This window comes from Schistocerca americana, chromosome 9 (assembly GCF_021461395.2).
Source record: "Schistocerca americana isolate TAMUIC-IGC-003095 chromosome 9, iqSchAmer2.1, whole genome shotgun sequence".
NCBI classification, from domain to species: Eukaryota; Metazoa; Arthropoda; class Insecta; order Orthoptera; family Acrididae; genus Schistocerca; species Schistocerca americana.
Genome location: NC_060127.1, coordinates 85,454,826 through 85,471,994, shown reverse-complemented (window position 1 = coordinate 85,471,994; position 17,169 = coordinate 85,454,826). Strand labels below are relative to the sequence as shown.

The 17,169-nt window shown below is 45.6% G+C and overlaps 1 protein-coding gene across 1 annotated transcript in view; it reads left to right on the top strand.

The window, feature by feature from the left end:
* The window catches only part of LOC124550685, a 45,758-nt gene that overhangs the window by 4,992 nt on the left and 23,597 nt on the right, over nucleotides 1–17,169 (top strand). Inside the window, exons 2-3 of the mRNA XM_047125410.1 lie at nucleotides 3,003–3,112; nucleotides 13,136–13,223. Coding sequence (XP_046981366.1) covers nucleotides 3,038–3,112; nucleotides 13,136–13,223 — 163 coding nt within the window. The 5' untranslated portion in view covers nucleotides 3,003–3,037. The remainder of the gene's footprint in view (nucleotides 1–3,002; nucleotides 3,113–13,135; nucleotides 13,224–17,169) is intronic.

Below are 17,169 nucleotides of genomic sequence, written 5' to 3'. Positions count from 1 at the left end.
GGGGGGGGCGCTGAACCACACAACAACCCAGAGTTCGGTGTGGAACGGCAGTGGGGTGGGTGGACTGTTGTGGAGTTGTGAACCACTGAGGACTACGGCAGGACGAGGCCTCTCCCTTGTTTATATTTCCCCAGTTTAATAAATACGTACACTCATGCTCATAAATTAAGGATAACTGCAGAATGTGGTGACACACAACGTGGCACTACACAAAACTGGTGCTAATAGCATAGGCACATAGAGAACACACGTGACACAGATCTGTAAGTCCATGGTATGGGTGATAAGCTGAGAAAACCGTCCCGAAACACGTGTGCTACAAAACGCCACTGTTTCCTGTGCATGTACCCCAACATCAATATTGGATATGATCACCATGCACATAGGCCGCACAACGGGTTGGCATATTGTGGATCAGATGGTCGAGCAGCTGCTGGGGTACAGCCTCCCTTTCTTGCACCAGTGCCTGTCGGAGCTCCTGAAGTGTCCCAGGGGTGTGAAAATGTGCAGCAATACGTCGGCCCAGACCATCCCAGACGTGCTCGATGGGGTTTAGATCTGGAGAACAGGCAGGCCACTCCATTCGCCTGACATCTTCTGTTTCAAGGTACTCCTCCACTGCACCCCTGAAACGGCGGACATACTGGTGCAAAATGACGTCCCGGGAATGCACCTTGCAGGACTCTGGGCGAATACACCATGTCTGTTCAGTCGTCTCTAGACTGTGTGTCTGGTGACAACTGTTCCAGAGGCTGTGGTAAGGTCCCAAACAAGGCCGTCTGCAGGCACTGATGGTGAGATATTGGTCTCCTTGTGGTGTTGTACACTGTGGACGTCCCGTACTGTAGCCCCTGGACACGTTTGACCAGCATCCAGTCTCCCTAATGTTCTACCACTCATAACGTCATCAATATGTGTTCTTTGAGCCATTTTCTACACACAGTCACCATTAGCACGTCTGAAAACGTCCGCAAACTTACTCCCCACATCGTAATCTGACATGCACCAACACACCCCTGCGTATGCGGACTGTTGCCAGCGTCACCGTGAGACGACCGCAGGTCAAATGCACCGCATGGTCATACCCCAAGGTGCTTTAAGCCCGCAAACGCCCACCAGAGCGCTGTTTCACCATGTATCAGCATTATCCTTAATTTATGAGCATGAGAGTACGTACGTACGTACGTACGTACGTACGTACGTACGTACGTACGTACGTACGTACATATATACATATATTAAGTGATCAAAAGTGTCTGGACACCCCCAAAAACATACGATTTTCATATCACGAGCATTGTGCTGCCACCTACTGTTAGGTATTCCACATTAGCGCCCTCAGTAGTCATTAGACATAGGAGGTGCTGCAGGCGATGCCGTGCTGTTAATTGTCTGCTACCGCAGCCCATTAACGCTAAATTTCGCCGCACTGTCCAAACGGATACGATCGTCGTACGTCCTACATTGATTTCTGTGGTTATTTCACGCAGTGCGCCTCCATATCGTAGCGGTAGCGTTACCGCCTACCACGCAGGGGGCCCGGGTTCGATTCCCGGCAGGGGACTGGGTGTTGTGTGTCCATCATCATTTTCATCGCCATTAACTCGCAAGTCCCTGATGTGGCGTCACCTAAAAGGGACTTGCAATATGGCGGCCGAACTCCCCCGCATGAGGCCTCCAGGCCAACAATGCCACACGATCATTTACATTTTTTTTCATGAAGTGTTGCTTGTCTATTGGCACTGACAACCACACAAACTCCGCTGCTCTCGGTTGTTAACTGAAGGCCGTAGGCCACTGCATTATCTATGGTGAGAAGTAATGCCCAAAATCTGTGTTCTCAGCAAACTCTTGACACTATGAATCTCAGAATATTGAATTCCCTAACGGTTTTCGAAACAATGTGTCTAGCTAAAAATCCGCTGTTAATTCTCGTCATGCGACCATAATCGCATGGGAAACATTTTCAAATGAATCACCTTAGTTCCGCCAATGCACTGCCTTTTTGTACCTTGTGTATGCGATAGTACCGCCATCTGTGTCTGTGTATATCGCTATCACATAACTTTTGTCACCTCAGTGTATTGTTATATGAACACTTATCAGATTGCATGCTTCCATGTGACAATATGCCTATTCCTAAAAAAAGGTATATTAAAAAAAATAGTTTTGTAGCTCAGTACTGCATTCCTTTTTTGTGCAGAAGTTATATTCACCAGAGGGAATTGCAGATCATTTTTCCATAGTATTGTTGTCCTATACAGGGGAGGCAGAGTACTTACGTTAACAGACGACAGACGTCTTATCCAGAGAAAAGCAGTCAAGCATCGACGAAAGCAGTCAAGCATCGACGGAAGCAGTCAAGCATCGACGGAAGCAGTCAAGCATCGACGGAAGCAGTCAAGTATCGACGAAAGCAGTCAAGCATCGACGAAAGCAGTCAAGCATCGACGAAAGCAGTCAAGCATCGACGAAAGCAGTCAAGCATCGACGAAAGCAGTCAAGCATCGACGAAAGCAGTCAAGCATCGACGAAAGCAATCAAGTACCAACGAAAGCAATCAAGCACTGACGAAAGCAATCACGTACCGATAAAAGCAATCAGGTACCGATAAAAGCAATCAAGTACCGATAAAAGCAATCAAGTATCTATAATAGCTTAATCCTCAATGAAAGTAAACAAGCCTCGATGACAAGCCTCGATGAAAGTAAACAAGCCTCGATGAAATCAAACAAGCCTCGATGAAATCAAACAAGCCTCGATGAAATCAAACAAGCCTCGATGAAATCAAACAAGCCTCGATGAAATCAAACAAGCCTCGATGAAATCAAACAAGCCTCAATGAAATTAAACAAGCCTCGATGAAATTAAACAAGTTACATGCTCAGCAAACCAGCAGGAGGTACGGAGCATATGCAGTATAACCGCTCACTACAGTTTGGCCATTAATTTCTGATTGTGCTTCCAGTTTCTGTGTGAAATGTCTCATCCATTTGTTACAGGGCAACTTTCCAATCAGGAAACCAGTGGCACAGAGATGGATGTTGCCACCCACTGTTGCTCTGCATGGTCCCTTGGGACAGGCACCATCATCATTGGCGTCTTGAATGTGGTGAGTACACAAGAAAAAAAAAACGGTATGTTACTATCTGGATTGACAGCTTCACCTGTGTGCTGTACTTCACTTGTGATTTCTTCCAATTTCACTTGATACTCTTGTTTTCTGTTTTCTCAAGCCATCAGCCTCTCCACCGGGTTAATGCCCTTCCATCCCTTCCTGTCTTGTGCTATCCTCTTCATCTGTACGTGGTTACTACACCCTGCATTCTCTATAACCTTTTTTGGCTTATTCCAGTCCTCGTACACCAATATTTTTTCCCTCTATTGCTCCTTGCAGCCCAAGATGCCTTGGATGCCATAGCATATGTCTCACTAATCTGTCCCTTCTAATCAATTCCTTCCCCAGACTTCTTTCCCTAACTTTTTTATTAATATACACTAGTTAATTTTGAACTTTATCTGCTCACTTAATTTTTAGATACACGAAAGTAACCTTTAATTGTGAAAAAGTTAAATAACTTACAGAAATTTTAGATACAGCACTGAATGCAATATATCTTCAGACTTTGTTCGCTAATCTTCAATGTGATTACCTTCTGCAACACGACAAACCTCCCATTGTTAATCTACACACCTGGAAATTGAAATAAGAACACCGTGAATTCATTGTCCCAGGAAGGGGAAACTTTATTGACACATTCCTGGGGTCAGATACATCACATGATCACACTGACAGAACCACAGGCACATAGACACAGGCAACAGAGCATGCACAATGCCGGCACTAGTACAGTGTATATCCACCTTTCGCAGCAATGCAGGCTGCTATTCTCCCATGGAGACGATCGTAGAGATGCTGGATGTAGTCCTGTGGAACGGCTTGCCATGCCATTTCCACCTGGCGCCTCAGTTGGACCAGCGTTCGTGCTGGACGTGCAGACCGCGCGAGACGACGCTTCATCCAGTCCCAAACATGCTCAATGGGGGACAGATCCGGAGATCTTGCTGGCCAGGGTAGTTGACTTACACCTTCTAGAGCACGTTGGGTGGCACGGGATACATGCGGACGTGCATTGTCCTGTTGGAACAGCAAGTTCCCTTGCCGGTCTAGGAATGGTAGAACGATGGGTTCGATGACGGTTTGGATGTACCGTGCACTATTCAGTGTCCCCTCGACGATCACCAGTGGTGTACGGCCAGTGTAGGAGATCGCTCCCCACACCATGATGCCGGGTGTTGGCCCTGTGTGCCTCGGTCGTATGCAGTCCTGATTGTGGCGCTCACCTGCACGGCGCCAAACACGCATACGAACATCACTGGCACCAAGGCAGAAGCGACTCTCATCGCTGAAGACGACACGTCTCCATTCGTCCCTCCATTCACGCCTGTCGCGACACCACTGGAGGCGGGCTGCACGATGTTGGGGCGTGAGCGGAAGACGGCCTAACGGTGTGCGGGACCGTAGCCCAGCTTCATGGAGACGGTTGCGAATGGTCCTCGCCGATACCCCAGGAGCAACAGCGTCCACTGGCGACAACATCGATGTACTGTGGAGACCTCACGCCCCACGTGTTGAGCAATTCGGCGGTACGTCCACCCGGCCTCCCGCATGCCCACTATACGCCCTCGCTCAAAGTCCGTCAACTGCACATACGGTTCACGTCCACGCTGTCGCGGCATGCTACCAGTGTTAAAGACTGCGATGGAGCTCCGTATGCCACGGCAAACAGGCTGACACTGACGGCGGCGGTGCACAAATGCTGCGCAGCTAGCGCCATTCGACGGCCAACACCGCGGTTCCTGGTGTGTCCGCTGTGCCGTGCGTGTGATCATTGCTGGTACAGCCCTCTCGCAGTGTCCGGAGCAAGTATGGTGGGTCTGACACACCGGTGTCAATGTGTTCTTTTTTCCATTTCCAGGAGTGTATTTCCTGCCAAATCCTATGAAATAAGTCTTGATGTATGGCGGCAGCTGCTCGTGTTATCCGTTGTCGCAACTCGTCGACGTTTTCTAGAAGCGGAGCAACAAACACTGCCTTTAATGTAAACCCATACACAGGAGTCCATTGAGGTTACATCAGGAGATCGTGGTGGCCAAGAAACTGTTGCACGACGTCCAGTCCAAGTCGGCACATTCCTACGGACATAAGCGACGACTTCACTATGATAATGTGACGGCGCGCCATCTTGCTGAAAAATAAATTCTGTGCCCATACCCTGTTGTAATTGAAGCATTAGATAAGGTTCAAGCATGTCCGGTTACAGTTGCCTCAACAAAACCTTAAATCTTGATAGAGCTTACAGCGCAAAAAATATTCACCTTATGCGAGTTCCGTACATGTTCGATTACGTGACGTTGTTTCTGGTCACCCCAGATCCGAACATTATGCTGATTCACCTTGCCGGAAGTAGGGAAGGTGGCTTCGCCATTCAAGAAAATCATCTTCAGTCTGCATTCTGTGAAACCTTTCTACACTAAACACAGCTCGTATTTCCTAGTAACTTTGTCTTAAAGCTTGCGACAGTTCCAATTTGCAAGGTTTGAATGACAGGCGTTTCCGTAATACCTTCCACACGGCAACCCCAGGCATATTCAGTTCTAAGGTGACAGGTCTCGCTGATTCACCTGGACTACGGATGTAAGACCGCCGATCTTATTCAGTTGCTGCATAACAGACTCCTGGCCTACCCGGACGCTATGTGATACACAGACAGTTTCGGTGAGAAGATCGCGCCACTTTGTCTTTGAAGTGATATCTTGTGATATTTGGTCTGGAACTGTCTGTGAATTGTAGCAGCAGATTTGGATTCATGAAACGATAGATAACACTTCACCGTTATACGACTCGATGATGACTGTCGCCCTCATTAATGCATGCCACCTAGCGAGAATGTCAGGAACTAAGAGTGTTACACGGGAATAAAACTTGACGTTATATTGCATTCCGTGCTGTAATAACCGTTCCTGTAAGTTATTTGCCGTTTTCATAGTCAAAGGTTACGTTTGTATAATTATTAGATAAACAACCGCACTACTTCATCATCATTTTCTTTTTCGGATTTGTAAGGGTCCAAACTTAACATCTGCATGATGCTGCATTCCAGATGGAATCTAATTTCTAATTTCTCAGTTTCAAACAGATGTCTTCCTTGTTTCGACCACTGTATTTAATCTTCCATTCCTGATGAGGGAAGCGTCTCATTTCTACCAGTTTGTCACCCCCGATATGGTGTTAAGAACGTCACAGTTCTACTTCTCCTGATCAAATTATTCTTTGCTTTGTTTACTCGTAAGCTATATTAAGTGCTGAATATGGTGTCCTAAGTCCTCACTTCTAGGCAGAAAGGCCATGTCGCCCCCTAACTGCAGGATTGGTATTTGTTGCCCTTGCACATTTGTAACTGTTCCAAGTCTGTTCGATACTAAAAGCTTACAATTGTACAAGAAGTGCACACTTGAAGGATGTCAAAGTCTTCCATTTTATGACGCAAGTGCTGTTTAACCTTTCGTGGTATGTTTGGAGTAGGGGTAAACGCTTTTTGAGCCCACCGGTATTCCTGATAACTGGAAGCATTGTTGCCAGTTGTCAAGTACAAGCTGCAGAAGGCTACCGCCGGTACTGTATTAGTTGCCGACAACAGCGGCAACACTTAGACATTGTCATAGAAAAATAAACTAAACAGAGTTAGGGAACTCGCTCAACATACCTGTGCCAAAACCGCTGTAAGTATCAGGTAATTTGTCTCGCCGCACCTGCTGTAAGTACCCTCTCGTATAACTAATCACAGTTACAAATTTTATGCGATCAGCTACACCATATAAATACGATGATGACAATATCTAGTTTGTGAGGTGCTCAACTGCGCGATTATCAACGCCTGTGCAAATTCCTAATCTGTACACAGTCCAGTCTCGCCAAATTCACAAATGATGATGGAATGATGAGGACAACACAAACACCTAGTCCCCAGGGGAGAAAATCCCCGACCCGGCCGGGAACCGAACCCGGGACCCCGTGATCAAGTGGCAACAATGCTAGCCACTAAACCACGAGCTGTGGACCAGAAATACGAATTACGACATCGTTGCAGTAATGGGAAACAGTGATCTCGAGAATGTTGATCTTAATTCTCTTTAAGCCCATTGTGCATCAATTGATTCCCGTTTCGGTCTGTGATGATCATCTTCAGATCTGTAGTAGCTGCCAATAGCCCCATCAGTCGATAGTTTACGTATGAAGCCTCAACAGGCTGGATGTCGTGTTACGGTTATTATTTCTGGACATGTCGGTTACATTCCGCATTTGATTTTGAGGTCGCCGTGTTCAGTTAACCATTTTAAATCTGTAGGCTGCGTCATTATAGTCAACATCATAAAAAGCTGCCAATCTGCAAATAGTGGACTGCATATGAGTTTCAGTTACTAGGTTACGGATTAATTTTTATCTCCGTCCATTAATACATTCCACAGCACAGTGGATGGCATCTTAAGCATCTCGAGCTCGGTTCTTGTACTGCTCCAACATTACTGAGATGGGAACCTTGCAATTCAGCTCTTCTGAGACCAGTCTGAGAGTATTTCTAGTTTGGACTGATGTTGCTTATTGTTGGGAAACTATCAGGTCCAACTGGAGAACATTTTTCCACTCAACTGAATTATCATCTTCCGCCAAACCCCCCCCCCCCCCCCTCTTGCCTCATAGAACTTTCACCCTTGTCACTTTTAGCCGCTAATTGTGATACACAGTGTATATACGACGGTTGCCCAGAAAGTAATGCACCGCATTTTTTTTCGCAGCCGAAAACAATGCTACGAATGCGAAACGTTACGTATGTATTGTTGGAAGTCTTCTGAGTGAGTGCGCCAAGTTTCCGTCACTTCCGACAGACAGCGTCTGTAGGTGATGCACGTTACAAACAACGTGCCCTCATTGAATTTCTCACTGCACAGAAAGAAACTTCGGAAATATTCACATACGCTTGTGCAAAGTCTATGGAGCGTCTGCTGTCGACAGAAGTACATTTAGTAGCTGGGCACGGAGGGTGAGGTCATCAAAAGGCGGTTCAGTGGAGCTGCACGATTTGCAGCGGTCGGGGAGACCATCCACGGCTGTCACACCTGACCTAGCACCCTCGGACTTCCACTTGTTTGGTCCATTAAGGCATGCCATTAGTGGAAGACATTTTGAAGACGATGAGGAGGTGATTGAATCAGTGAAGCAGTGGCTCTGCCACCAGGACAGGGATTGATACCAACAGGGAATACACGCCCTTGTTTCGCACTGGAGGAAGGCCACAGAACGGGATGGAGATTACGTCGAAAAACAGGGTGTGCAGATAAAACACCATTCTTTCGTGTGTGTAATACTCATTATGATCAATAAACAATTGTTTCAGAAAAAAATGCAGAGCATTACTTTCTGGGCAACCCTCCCGAGTCTTGCACTTGGGCGGCCGTTAATGGCTGTGCGGTTCTCGGCGCTTCAGTCTGGAACCGCGCGACCGCTACGGTCACAGGTTCGAATCCTGCCTCGGACATGGATGTGTGTGATGTCCTTAGGTTAGTTAGGTTTAAGTAGTTCTAAGTTCTAGGGGACTGATGACATCAGAAGTTAAGTCCCATAGTGCTCAGAGCCATTTGAACCATTTGAATCTTGCACTTGGGCACCCATCTCAGCTTGATCCTCCAAGCAGCCGCTACTAATTGTGCAAAGTACTGTATAGAAATCTTACCGTTGTGGCGTCTCTTGTACCTATCCCAGCTTGGTGACTTGTGTCGCTTTTTTTAAACTGGCCTTGTAAACTATATGAAGAACTACCTGCTACAGTTTCCTCTAGTTGCTGAGTAATACAGTTTGTCTAATAGTCCAAGAAGACTGGGAACCAAATTATTGGCCAGTGTTTTGCGACACATTCCTACAGGCAAAGTGCTGTATCCGCGAAGTGAGTGCATGTCCATTTATACTTTCGGAAAAGACCCCACTTTTTCTGCATGTGACCTATAAAACACTGAAGATACTAAATAAGAAGATCGTGTTCAACGACAATTCACCTTTTCAACCAGATGACGACGACATCTTGCCAAGATATTTTGAATGACAACCATTAAGTTTTTTTAAGGAATGTTTTACCCGTGAGGCTGCTGGTGCAAGTTGCTGTATTTATACCGTTGGCCTTCGTGCAGAGGGTTTCGCTAAATGATCGCCCTATGTTTACTTTAATGTGCTCTCCGAATATTGCTCCATCTGCAGGCGTGTGGAAAAAAATGGTTCAAATGGCTCTGAGCACTATGGGACTTAACTACTGAGGTCATCAGTCCCCTAGAACTTAGAACTACTTAAACCTAACTAACCTAAAGACATCACACACATCCATGCCCGAAGCAGGATTCGAACCTGCGACCGTAGCGGTCGCGCGGGCGTGTGGAAAGCATGCATACCTTCTGTCATGTTGCATGTCTGGCGGTTAGAATTTAGTTGTCAAATTAATAAAATTACATGTCACTGTATGTGTCGTAAGGCGTAAAATTTTGTGTTTCTCGTCCTAAGCTTTCTCAAGTTGAAAGCCACCATCGCGTTTAATAAGACCTTCTGCGAAATGTATTTCCACAGATTTGTTAATAATTGAATCCCAGAAGGTGGCCAAGTGTTTCGTGGCGGAATAATCCATGGAATGCCCTCCGTAAATACAGTGTTTGGCGATGGCTGACTTACTATGCTGCAAAAGGAGAATGTGCAATCATGTTCTATGCAGCTATGCACGTGATCTGACCAATGCAGACTTGGCCACACAGACATGGCATTCTGTAGACTCCTGCTCTCCTCCACTACGCCTAATGACACGTCCAGACACAATTTTACTATCTTGACTGCTGAATTATAACTCCTCTTGGCCTGCAGTACAACAGAAGAAACGCATGCAGTAACACCACTGCGCGTGCGTCTGGCGATGAACCAATATTCGCAGAGTGCGTCAAGCAGCCCTTACACGATCAAACCAGTTTTCTACCCACGTGTTTGTCAAACATTCCCGCGCACGTACCAGCAAAGTTTGTCAATTTTATGTTACTTTTGAAACAGACGCAGTTCATGTCGTGAAGTATTTTGACACTAGTGCACTAGTGGGAACACGACTACCAATGCAGACAAAGCGTTTCTAGTACTGAGTTTAGCACTATGTGTAAAGAAGAAAGAGGAAACAAGACGCTGGTTCAGGGAATGAATGAGACAGAGACAAATATATCAATGAATGTCTGCTGAAGGACATATTATAACCAGATCCCGATAATTACATCAACTTTCTCCGAATGAGTTTGTTCGAACGAAGACACAAGCGTGCAAAAATTTATTCTCTTGTAATTGCTCCTCTAATGACAGTCCATTAAAATACGACTCTGAGGGAACATATACTGTACATCACCCATTAAAGAACCGAAGAGCTTCAATTACTTTTTTTTTCTTTTTTTTGGCATGCACGCTTGTTGTTGTTGTGTGTGGAATATTGATTTCGTTCTTAACCTCTTCCTGCATAATACACTACTGGACATTAAAAATGCTACACCAAGAAGAAATGCAGATGATAAACGGCTATTCATTGAACAAATATATTATACTAGAACTGACATGAGATTACATTTTCACGCAATTTGGGTGCATAGATCCTGAGAAATCAGTACCCAGAACAACCACCTCTAGCCATAATAACGGCCTTGATACGCCTGGGCATTGAGTCTAACAGAACTTGGATGGCGTGTACAGGTACAGCTGCCCATGCAGCTTCAACACGATACCACAGTTCATCAAGAGTAGTGACTGGCATATTGTGACGAGCCAGTTGCTCGGCCACCGTTGACCTGACGTTTTCAATTGGTGAGAGATCTGGAGAATGTGCTGGCCAGGGCAGCAGTCGAACATTTTCTGTATCGAGAAAGGCCCGTACAGGACCTGCAACATGCGGTCGTGCATTATCCTGCTGAAATGTAGGGTTTCACAGGGATTGAGAGAGAGGTTGCGCCACGGGTCTTAACGCATCTGAAATGTAACGTCCACTGTTCAAAGTGCCGTCAATGCGAACAAGAGGTGACCGAGACGTGTAACCAATGGCACCCCATACCATCACGCCGGGTGATACGCCAGTATGGCGATGACGAATACACGCTTCCAATGTGCGTTCACCGCGATGTTGCCAGACATGGGTGCGACTATCATGATGCTGTAAACAGAACCTGGATTCGTCCGAAAATATGACGATTTTCCATTCTTGCACCCAGGTGCGTCGTTGAGTACACCATCGCAGGCCCTCCTGTCTGTGATGCAGCGTCAAGGGTAACCGCAGCCACCGTCTCCGAGCTGATAGTCCATGCTGCTGCAAACGTCATCTAAGTGTTCGTGCAGATGGTTGTTGTCTTGCACACGTCCCCATCTGTTGACTGAGGGATCGAGACGTGGCTGCACGATCCGTTACAGCCATGCGGAAAAGATTCCTGTCATCTCGACTGCTAGTGATACGAGGCCGTTGGGATCCAGCACAGCGTTCCGTATTACCCTCCTGAACTCACTGATTCCATATTCTGCTAACAGTCATTGGATCTCTTCCAACGCGAGCAGCAATGTCGCGATACGATGAACCGCAGTATCGATAGGCTACAATCCGACCTTTATCAAAGTCGGAAACGTGATGGTACGCAATTCTCCTCCTTACACGAGGCATCACAACAACATTTCACCAGGCAACGCTGGTCAACTGCTGTTTATGTATGAGGAATCGGTTGGAAACTTTCCTCATGTCAGAACGTTGTAGGTGTCGCCACCGTTGCCAACCTTGTGTGTATGCTCTGAAAAGCTAATCATTTGCATATCACAGCATCTTCTTCCTATCCGTTGTATTTCGCGTCATCTTCGTGGTGTAGCAATTTTAATGGCCAATAGTGTATATGTCTGAGAAAGAAGCAACACCTGTACTACTTTGTTTTTGCCCTACATCACAGTGTCCGTAGTGTGAAAACTCACGGTATAGAGAGAGAAATTGTAGTAAAACTTTTTTTTCGCTAAACATGAGCGGTGAAACACCAATACAAGAAACGTTCGCTATCTTGTCAAATCTGGCGTCAGTCTAAATTTCTCGTAAAAACGTGTTTGATAACACTTGAACCGCCGTTCACGGTCAGACATTTGACAAACTTAGCAAAGTTTGAAAAACTAATTGAGCGTGTATGGGGTGCATTAAACTCGGCATATGGGGCTCATGCAACGAAAACCTATGTACATTCGCCACCGCGCAAATTTTTGGTACAAATGCAACGACTTGCTCCAGCAAGGTCAAGTGTAAGACTCATCTACAATCTAGCTCTAAACTAAGCAGCGGAAGGCCCAAAGGTACCGACCGACCACCGCGCCATCCTCAAAAAATGGTTCAAATGAGTCTGAGCACTATTGGACTTAACATCTGAGGTCATCAGTCCCCTAGAACTTAGAGCTACTTAAACCTAACTAACCTAGGGACATCACACACATCCATGCCCGAGGCAGGATTCGAACCTGCGACCGTAGCAGTCTCGCGGTTCCGGACTGAAGCGCCTAGAACCGCACGGCCACCGCGGCCGGCCGTGCCATTCTCAGCCAATAGGCGTCACTGGAAGCGGATTGGAGGGTCATGCGGTCAGCACACCGCTCTCCCGCTCGTTATCAGCTTTCGTGGCCGTAGTCGCTACTTCTCAATCAAGTAGCTCCTCAACTGGCTTCTCAATGGTTGCAACCTGCTTGCTTGGCAGACCTGGACGGTCACCCATCCAAGTGCTAGCCAAGCCCGACAGCGCTTAACTTTGGTGATCTGACCGGAACCAGTGTTACCATTACGACAAGCCCCTTGGCCTCATCTGAAGATCGCTGAGTAATAATCGTGGCAAGATGTCTTCGTCATTCGTCTGCTAGTCTGAAACCTCAGGGAATACTCGTTATGCTAGGAAAACAAGAATCACAACATTATCGTGCATATTTTTGAATAACATATCTCTTTACACTAAAGGAGGTGTAACATGGAACCAGCTGAGTGCAAATGCATTATTTTTTGTATTGCAGATTGGGAGCATTTTGCAGATAGCAGTAGTAGCGTACAATTGGGACTTGTACCAGTACGCCAATGATGATATAAGCGGGGACAACTCAGGTAAGAAGCCGCACTTAACACATTTCTTTGCTGCGAAAAAACCAACTTTATTCTAAAACAAATGAAATACCGGTTAACGTGTACTTGATTTAATAGTGTCGAGTTTATGAAAACTTAACTCTAATTAAAATTACGTGTTTTAATAATTTCTTAAAAGTTTACATTTGTGGGTATTAGTCACCTTGTTTGTGTAAGGGTGCCCAGGGTGGGCATTAACACTGTGCAATATTTAGCCTTTATAAATGATTAAATGTGTAAGGTCCTGAGCCTGCATAATGAGAACAGGCTTCGTGCCACCACAGCTGACACTTTCCACATTGAACCCAATAATCTTCAAAGCTCCCGCTGCAACCAACATAAAAGGTTAATCTATTTTCATCGTTTCTTCTTGTCGCTGTTGGTGTACTATCATGATTTCATATATTTTGGGTGCTTCTACTCTTCACATACAACAAATACATTCGCAGTTGCGAATATGGCCAACTATCAGCTGTGCAAAGGAATGACGACGATGAAAATGTGTGCTGCACCGGGACTCGAACCCGGATATCCCGCTTATCGCTAGCGATTGTCCTGCCATTTGGCTAACCAAACACGCTTCACGGCCATACCAGAGCTTCAATATGCGTCAACCATATGCCTACAACCCGTACTCTTACGTCCATTATGCATATTCCCGCACAGGGTGGACATTTTACTTGAAAGTCGCTTGCGTGGTGTTGGCGGATATATACGAAATTGCATTGCCCACGTTAATCCGAATTACGGCGTAATGTTCCATCGGTTATGCACGCATGTCCGCCCGCATTCTGCAGACAGGAGTTGGGTTGGAAAGCCATTCCGCATACATCTTATTCGCATGAATCTTGCTCAGTCAGATTTTCACCTTTTCCGCGCTCTGTCGAACAACCTTCAAGGAACTTCCTTTCCGGACGAAAATGCGCTCCGAACGTGGCTCGATGAATTCTTCGCCTCAAAACCGGGTGATTTCTACTGTCACAGAATCTAAATGTTACCCCAACGTTGACACACTGTTGCAAATAGTAAAGGAGAATATACACCACTCGCTAATTAAATTGCTACACCAAGAAGAAATGCAGATGATAAACGGGTATTCATTGGACAAATGTATTATACTAGAACTGACATGTGATTACATTTTCACGAAGTTTGGGTGCATAGATCCTGAGAAATCAGTACCAAGAACAACCACTTCTGGCCATAATAACGGCCTTGATACGCCTGAGTATTGAGTCAAACAGAGCTTCGATGGCGTGTACAGGTACAGCTGCCCATGCAGCTTCAACACGATACCACAGTTCATCAAGAGTAGTGGCTGGCGTATTGTGACGAGCCAGTTGTTCGGCCACCGTTGACCAGACGTTTTCAAATGGTGAGAGATCTGGAGAATGTGCTGGCCAGGGCAGCAGTCGAACATTTTCTGTATCCAGAAAGGCCCGTACAGGACCTGCAACATGCGGTCGTGCATTATCCTGCTGAAATGTAGGATTTCGCAGGGATCGAAAGAAGGGTAGAGCCACGGGTCGTAACACATCTGAAATGTAACGTCCACTGTTCAAAGTGCCGTCAATGCGAACAAGAGGTGACTGAGACGTGTAACTAAGGGCACCCCATACCATCACGCCGGGTGATACGCCAGTATGTCGATAACGAATACACGCTTCCAATGTGCGTTCACCGCGATGTCGCCAAACACGGATGTGACCATCATGATGCTGTAAACAGAAACTGTATTCATCCGAAAAAATGACGTTTTGCCACTCGTGCACCCAGATTCGTCGTTGAGTACACGATCGCAGGCGCTCCTGTCTGAGATGCAGCGTCAAGGGTAACCGCAGCCATGGTCTCCGAGCTGATAGTCCATGCTGCTGCAAACGCAGATGGTTGTTGTCTTGTAAACGTTCCATCTGTTGACTCAGGGATCGAGACGTGGCTGCACGATCCGTTACAGCCATGCGGATAAGATGCCTGTCATCTCGACTAATAGCGATACGAGGCCGACCGGATCCAGCACAGCGTTCCGCATTACCCTCCTGAACCCACCGATTCCGTATTCTGCTAACAGTCATTGGATCTCGACCAACGCGAGCAGCAATGTCGCGATGTGCTACACCGCAATCGCGATAGGCTACAATCCGACCTTTATCAAAGTCGGAAACGTGATGGTACGCATTTCTCCTCCTTACACGAGGCATCGCAACAACATTTCACCAGGCAACGCCTGTCAACTGCTGTTTGTGTATGACAAATCGGTTGGAAACTTTCCTTATGTCAGCACGTTGTACGTGTCGCCAGCGGCGCCAACCTTGTGTGAATGCTCTGAAAAGTTAATCATTTGCATATCACAACGTCTTCTTCCTGTCGGCTAAATTTCGCGTCTGTAGCACGTCATCTTCGCGGTGTAGTAATTTTGATGGCCTGTAGTGTACAAATGTCTGTGGGCAATAGATTCCTGGTGAATCAACATTAAGAAAAGATTTTTTAGATTTTTGTTACCAAGTGCTTCTGAGAAGTGTGCGGCACTATACAGACAGATTCTGGTGCCCCTACTGATATCCTTTTTTGCAACCCGCACTACATCTGTATCAGGATCTGTATACCGATAGGCAGCAGCCTCTTTATCGGTATGAGTTCCCACTCAGAGCTTTGTGCGACTGTTCGCAAATAGAATCATAATGTAAGTGAGGACTGTCCGTAAGTTACATGGTATTTTCGGACCAAGATATGCCTTACTTTTGCTACACTTTTCCAAGTGCCTCCAATCTTTCTTCGTGCAATTAGTTGAACAAGTTTTGGATGTCACTGTAAGTTTATTCCGGTAAAATGACTTAACTGTTAGTAAATGATTAAGAAATTTTGCCTTATGAAGTGTGTTTCCCCATTGGATACAACGAAATTAACATGACATTTTTAAATGGGAAGTGTGGAAGTAACATTTTATCGGCATTTAACCTACTCAAAAATTTAATACGTGACTCGCCACGTTAGTGTGCTGAAGTAGTTGCATAAACAAAATTTGTTGTTGTTTGTGAATAACAAAAGCATGTTTTATACAAGTTATGTGTAGTATTGAAACGATGTTTGATATATTTTTGTTTTTCGTTTTTTGCTTTCACTTTTTATTGAGAAAATTTCCGTTTTCTTGCTATATGTGATAAACCTGTATTGCTTTATTTATTTTCGCAACAACATCCCTCTGATGCACGTTAAAAACCAAAAGTTTCGGAATAAAGCCCAAATGAAACATTGACAGTTCAGTTTTTCTATAAGTACTTTTTACTTTTAAGTAAAAGGTAGGAGGATAACTATGTAAGACAAAAATGTTATCTTGAGTACCTGGTCCTTTATACAGTGTGTCTCAAAATAATGTATACACTCTTTGAAATTGAATATCTCTTTAACTAAGGGAGATAGAAATATAGTACAATCCTTGTGGCGTACCTTAAGGCACAACTAAATGGGGTATACGTTAAAATGGCCTCCTTTCACTTCAATACACCGTCGGCAATGACTTACAACAAACAGACCGACATGCCGCATATAATGTTCCTAAAGAAACAGCATTACAGGCTTCCTCACTTCGCTCTTAAAGACTGTCACATGTTTATGGTCTTGCAGTGTAAGCTGTGTTCTTAGAGTACCCAGAGCACCTAAATCAGGAGATCGAGCTGGAAACTCCACACTCCCTCTTCGTCCTATCCATCTGCCAGGAACTGTACGATTGAGAGAAGCCCTCACATAAGTGTGAAAATGAGGCGGCGCCCCATCCTGTTGGAATAATTTTCATTTTCAAAAAAAGTCGCTAAGACCAGGTGTTATCATATACAGCATTTCTAAGTAAGAGTCGCCTGTGACAGTATTTTCAAATGGCCCGATTAAACTTCTTGAAGACAGACCACGCCAGACTGATACTCCTGGTAGATTA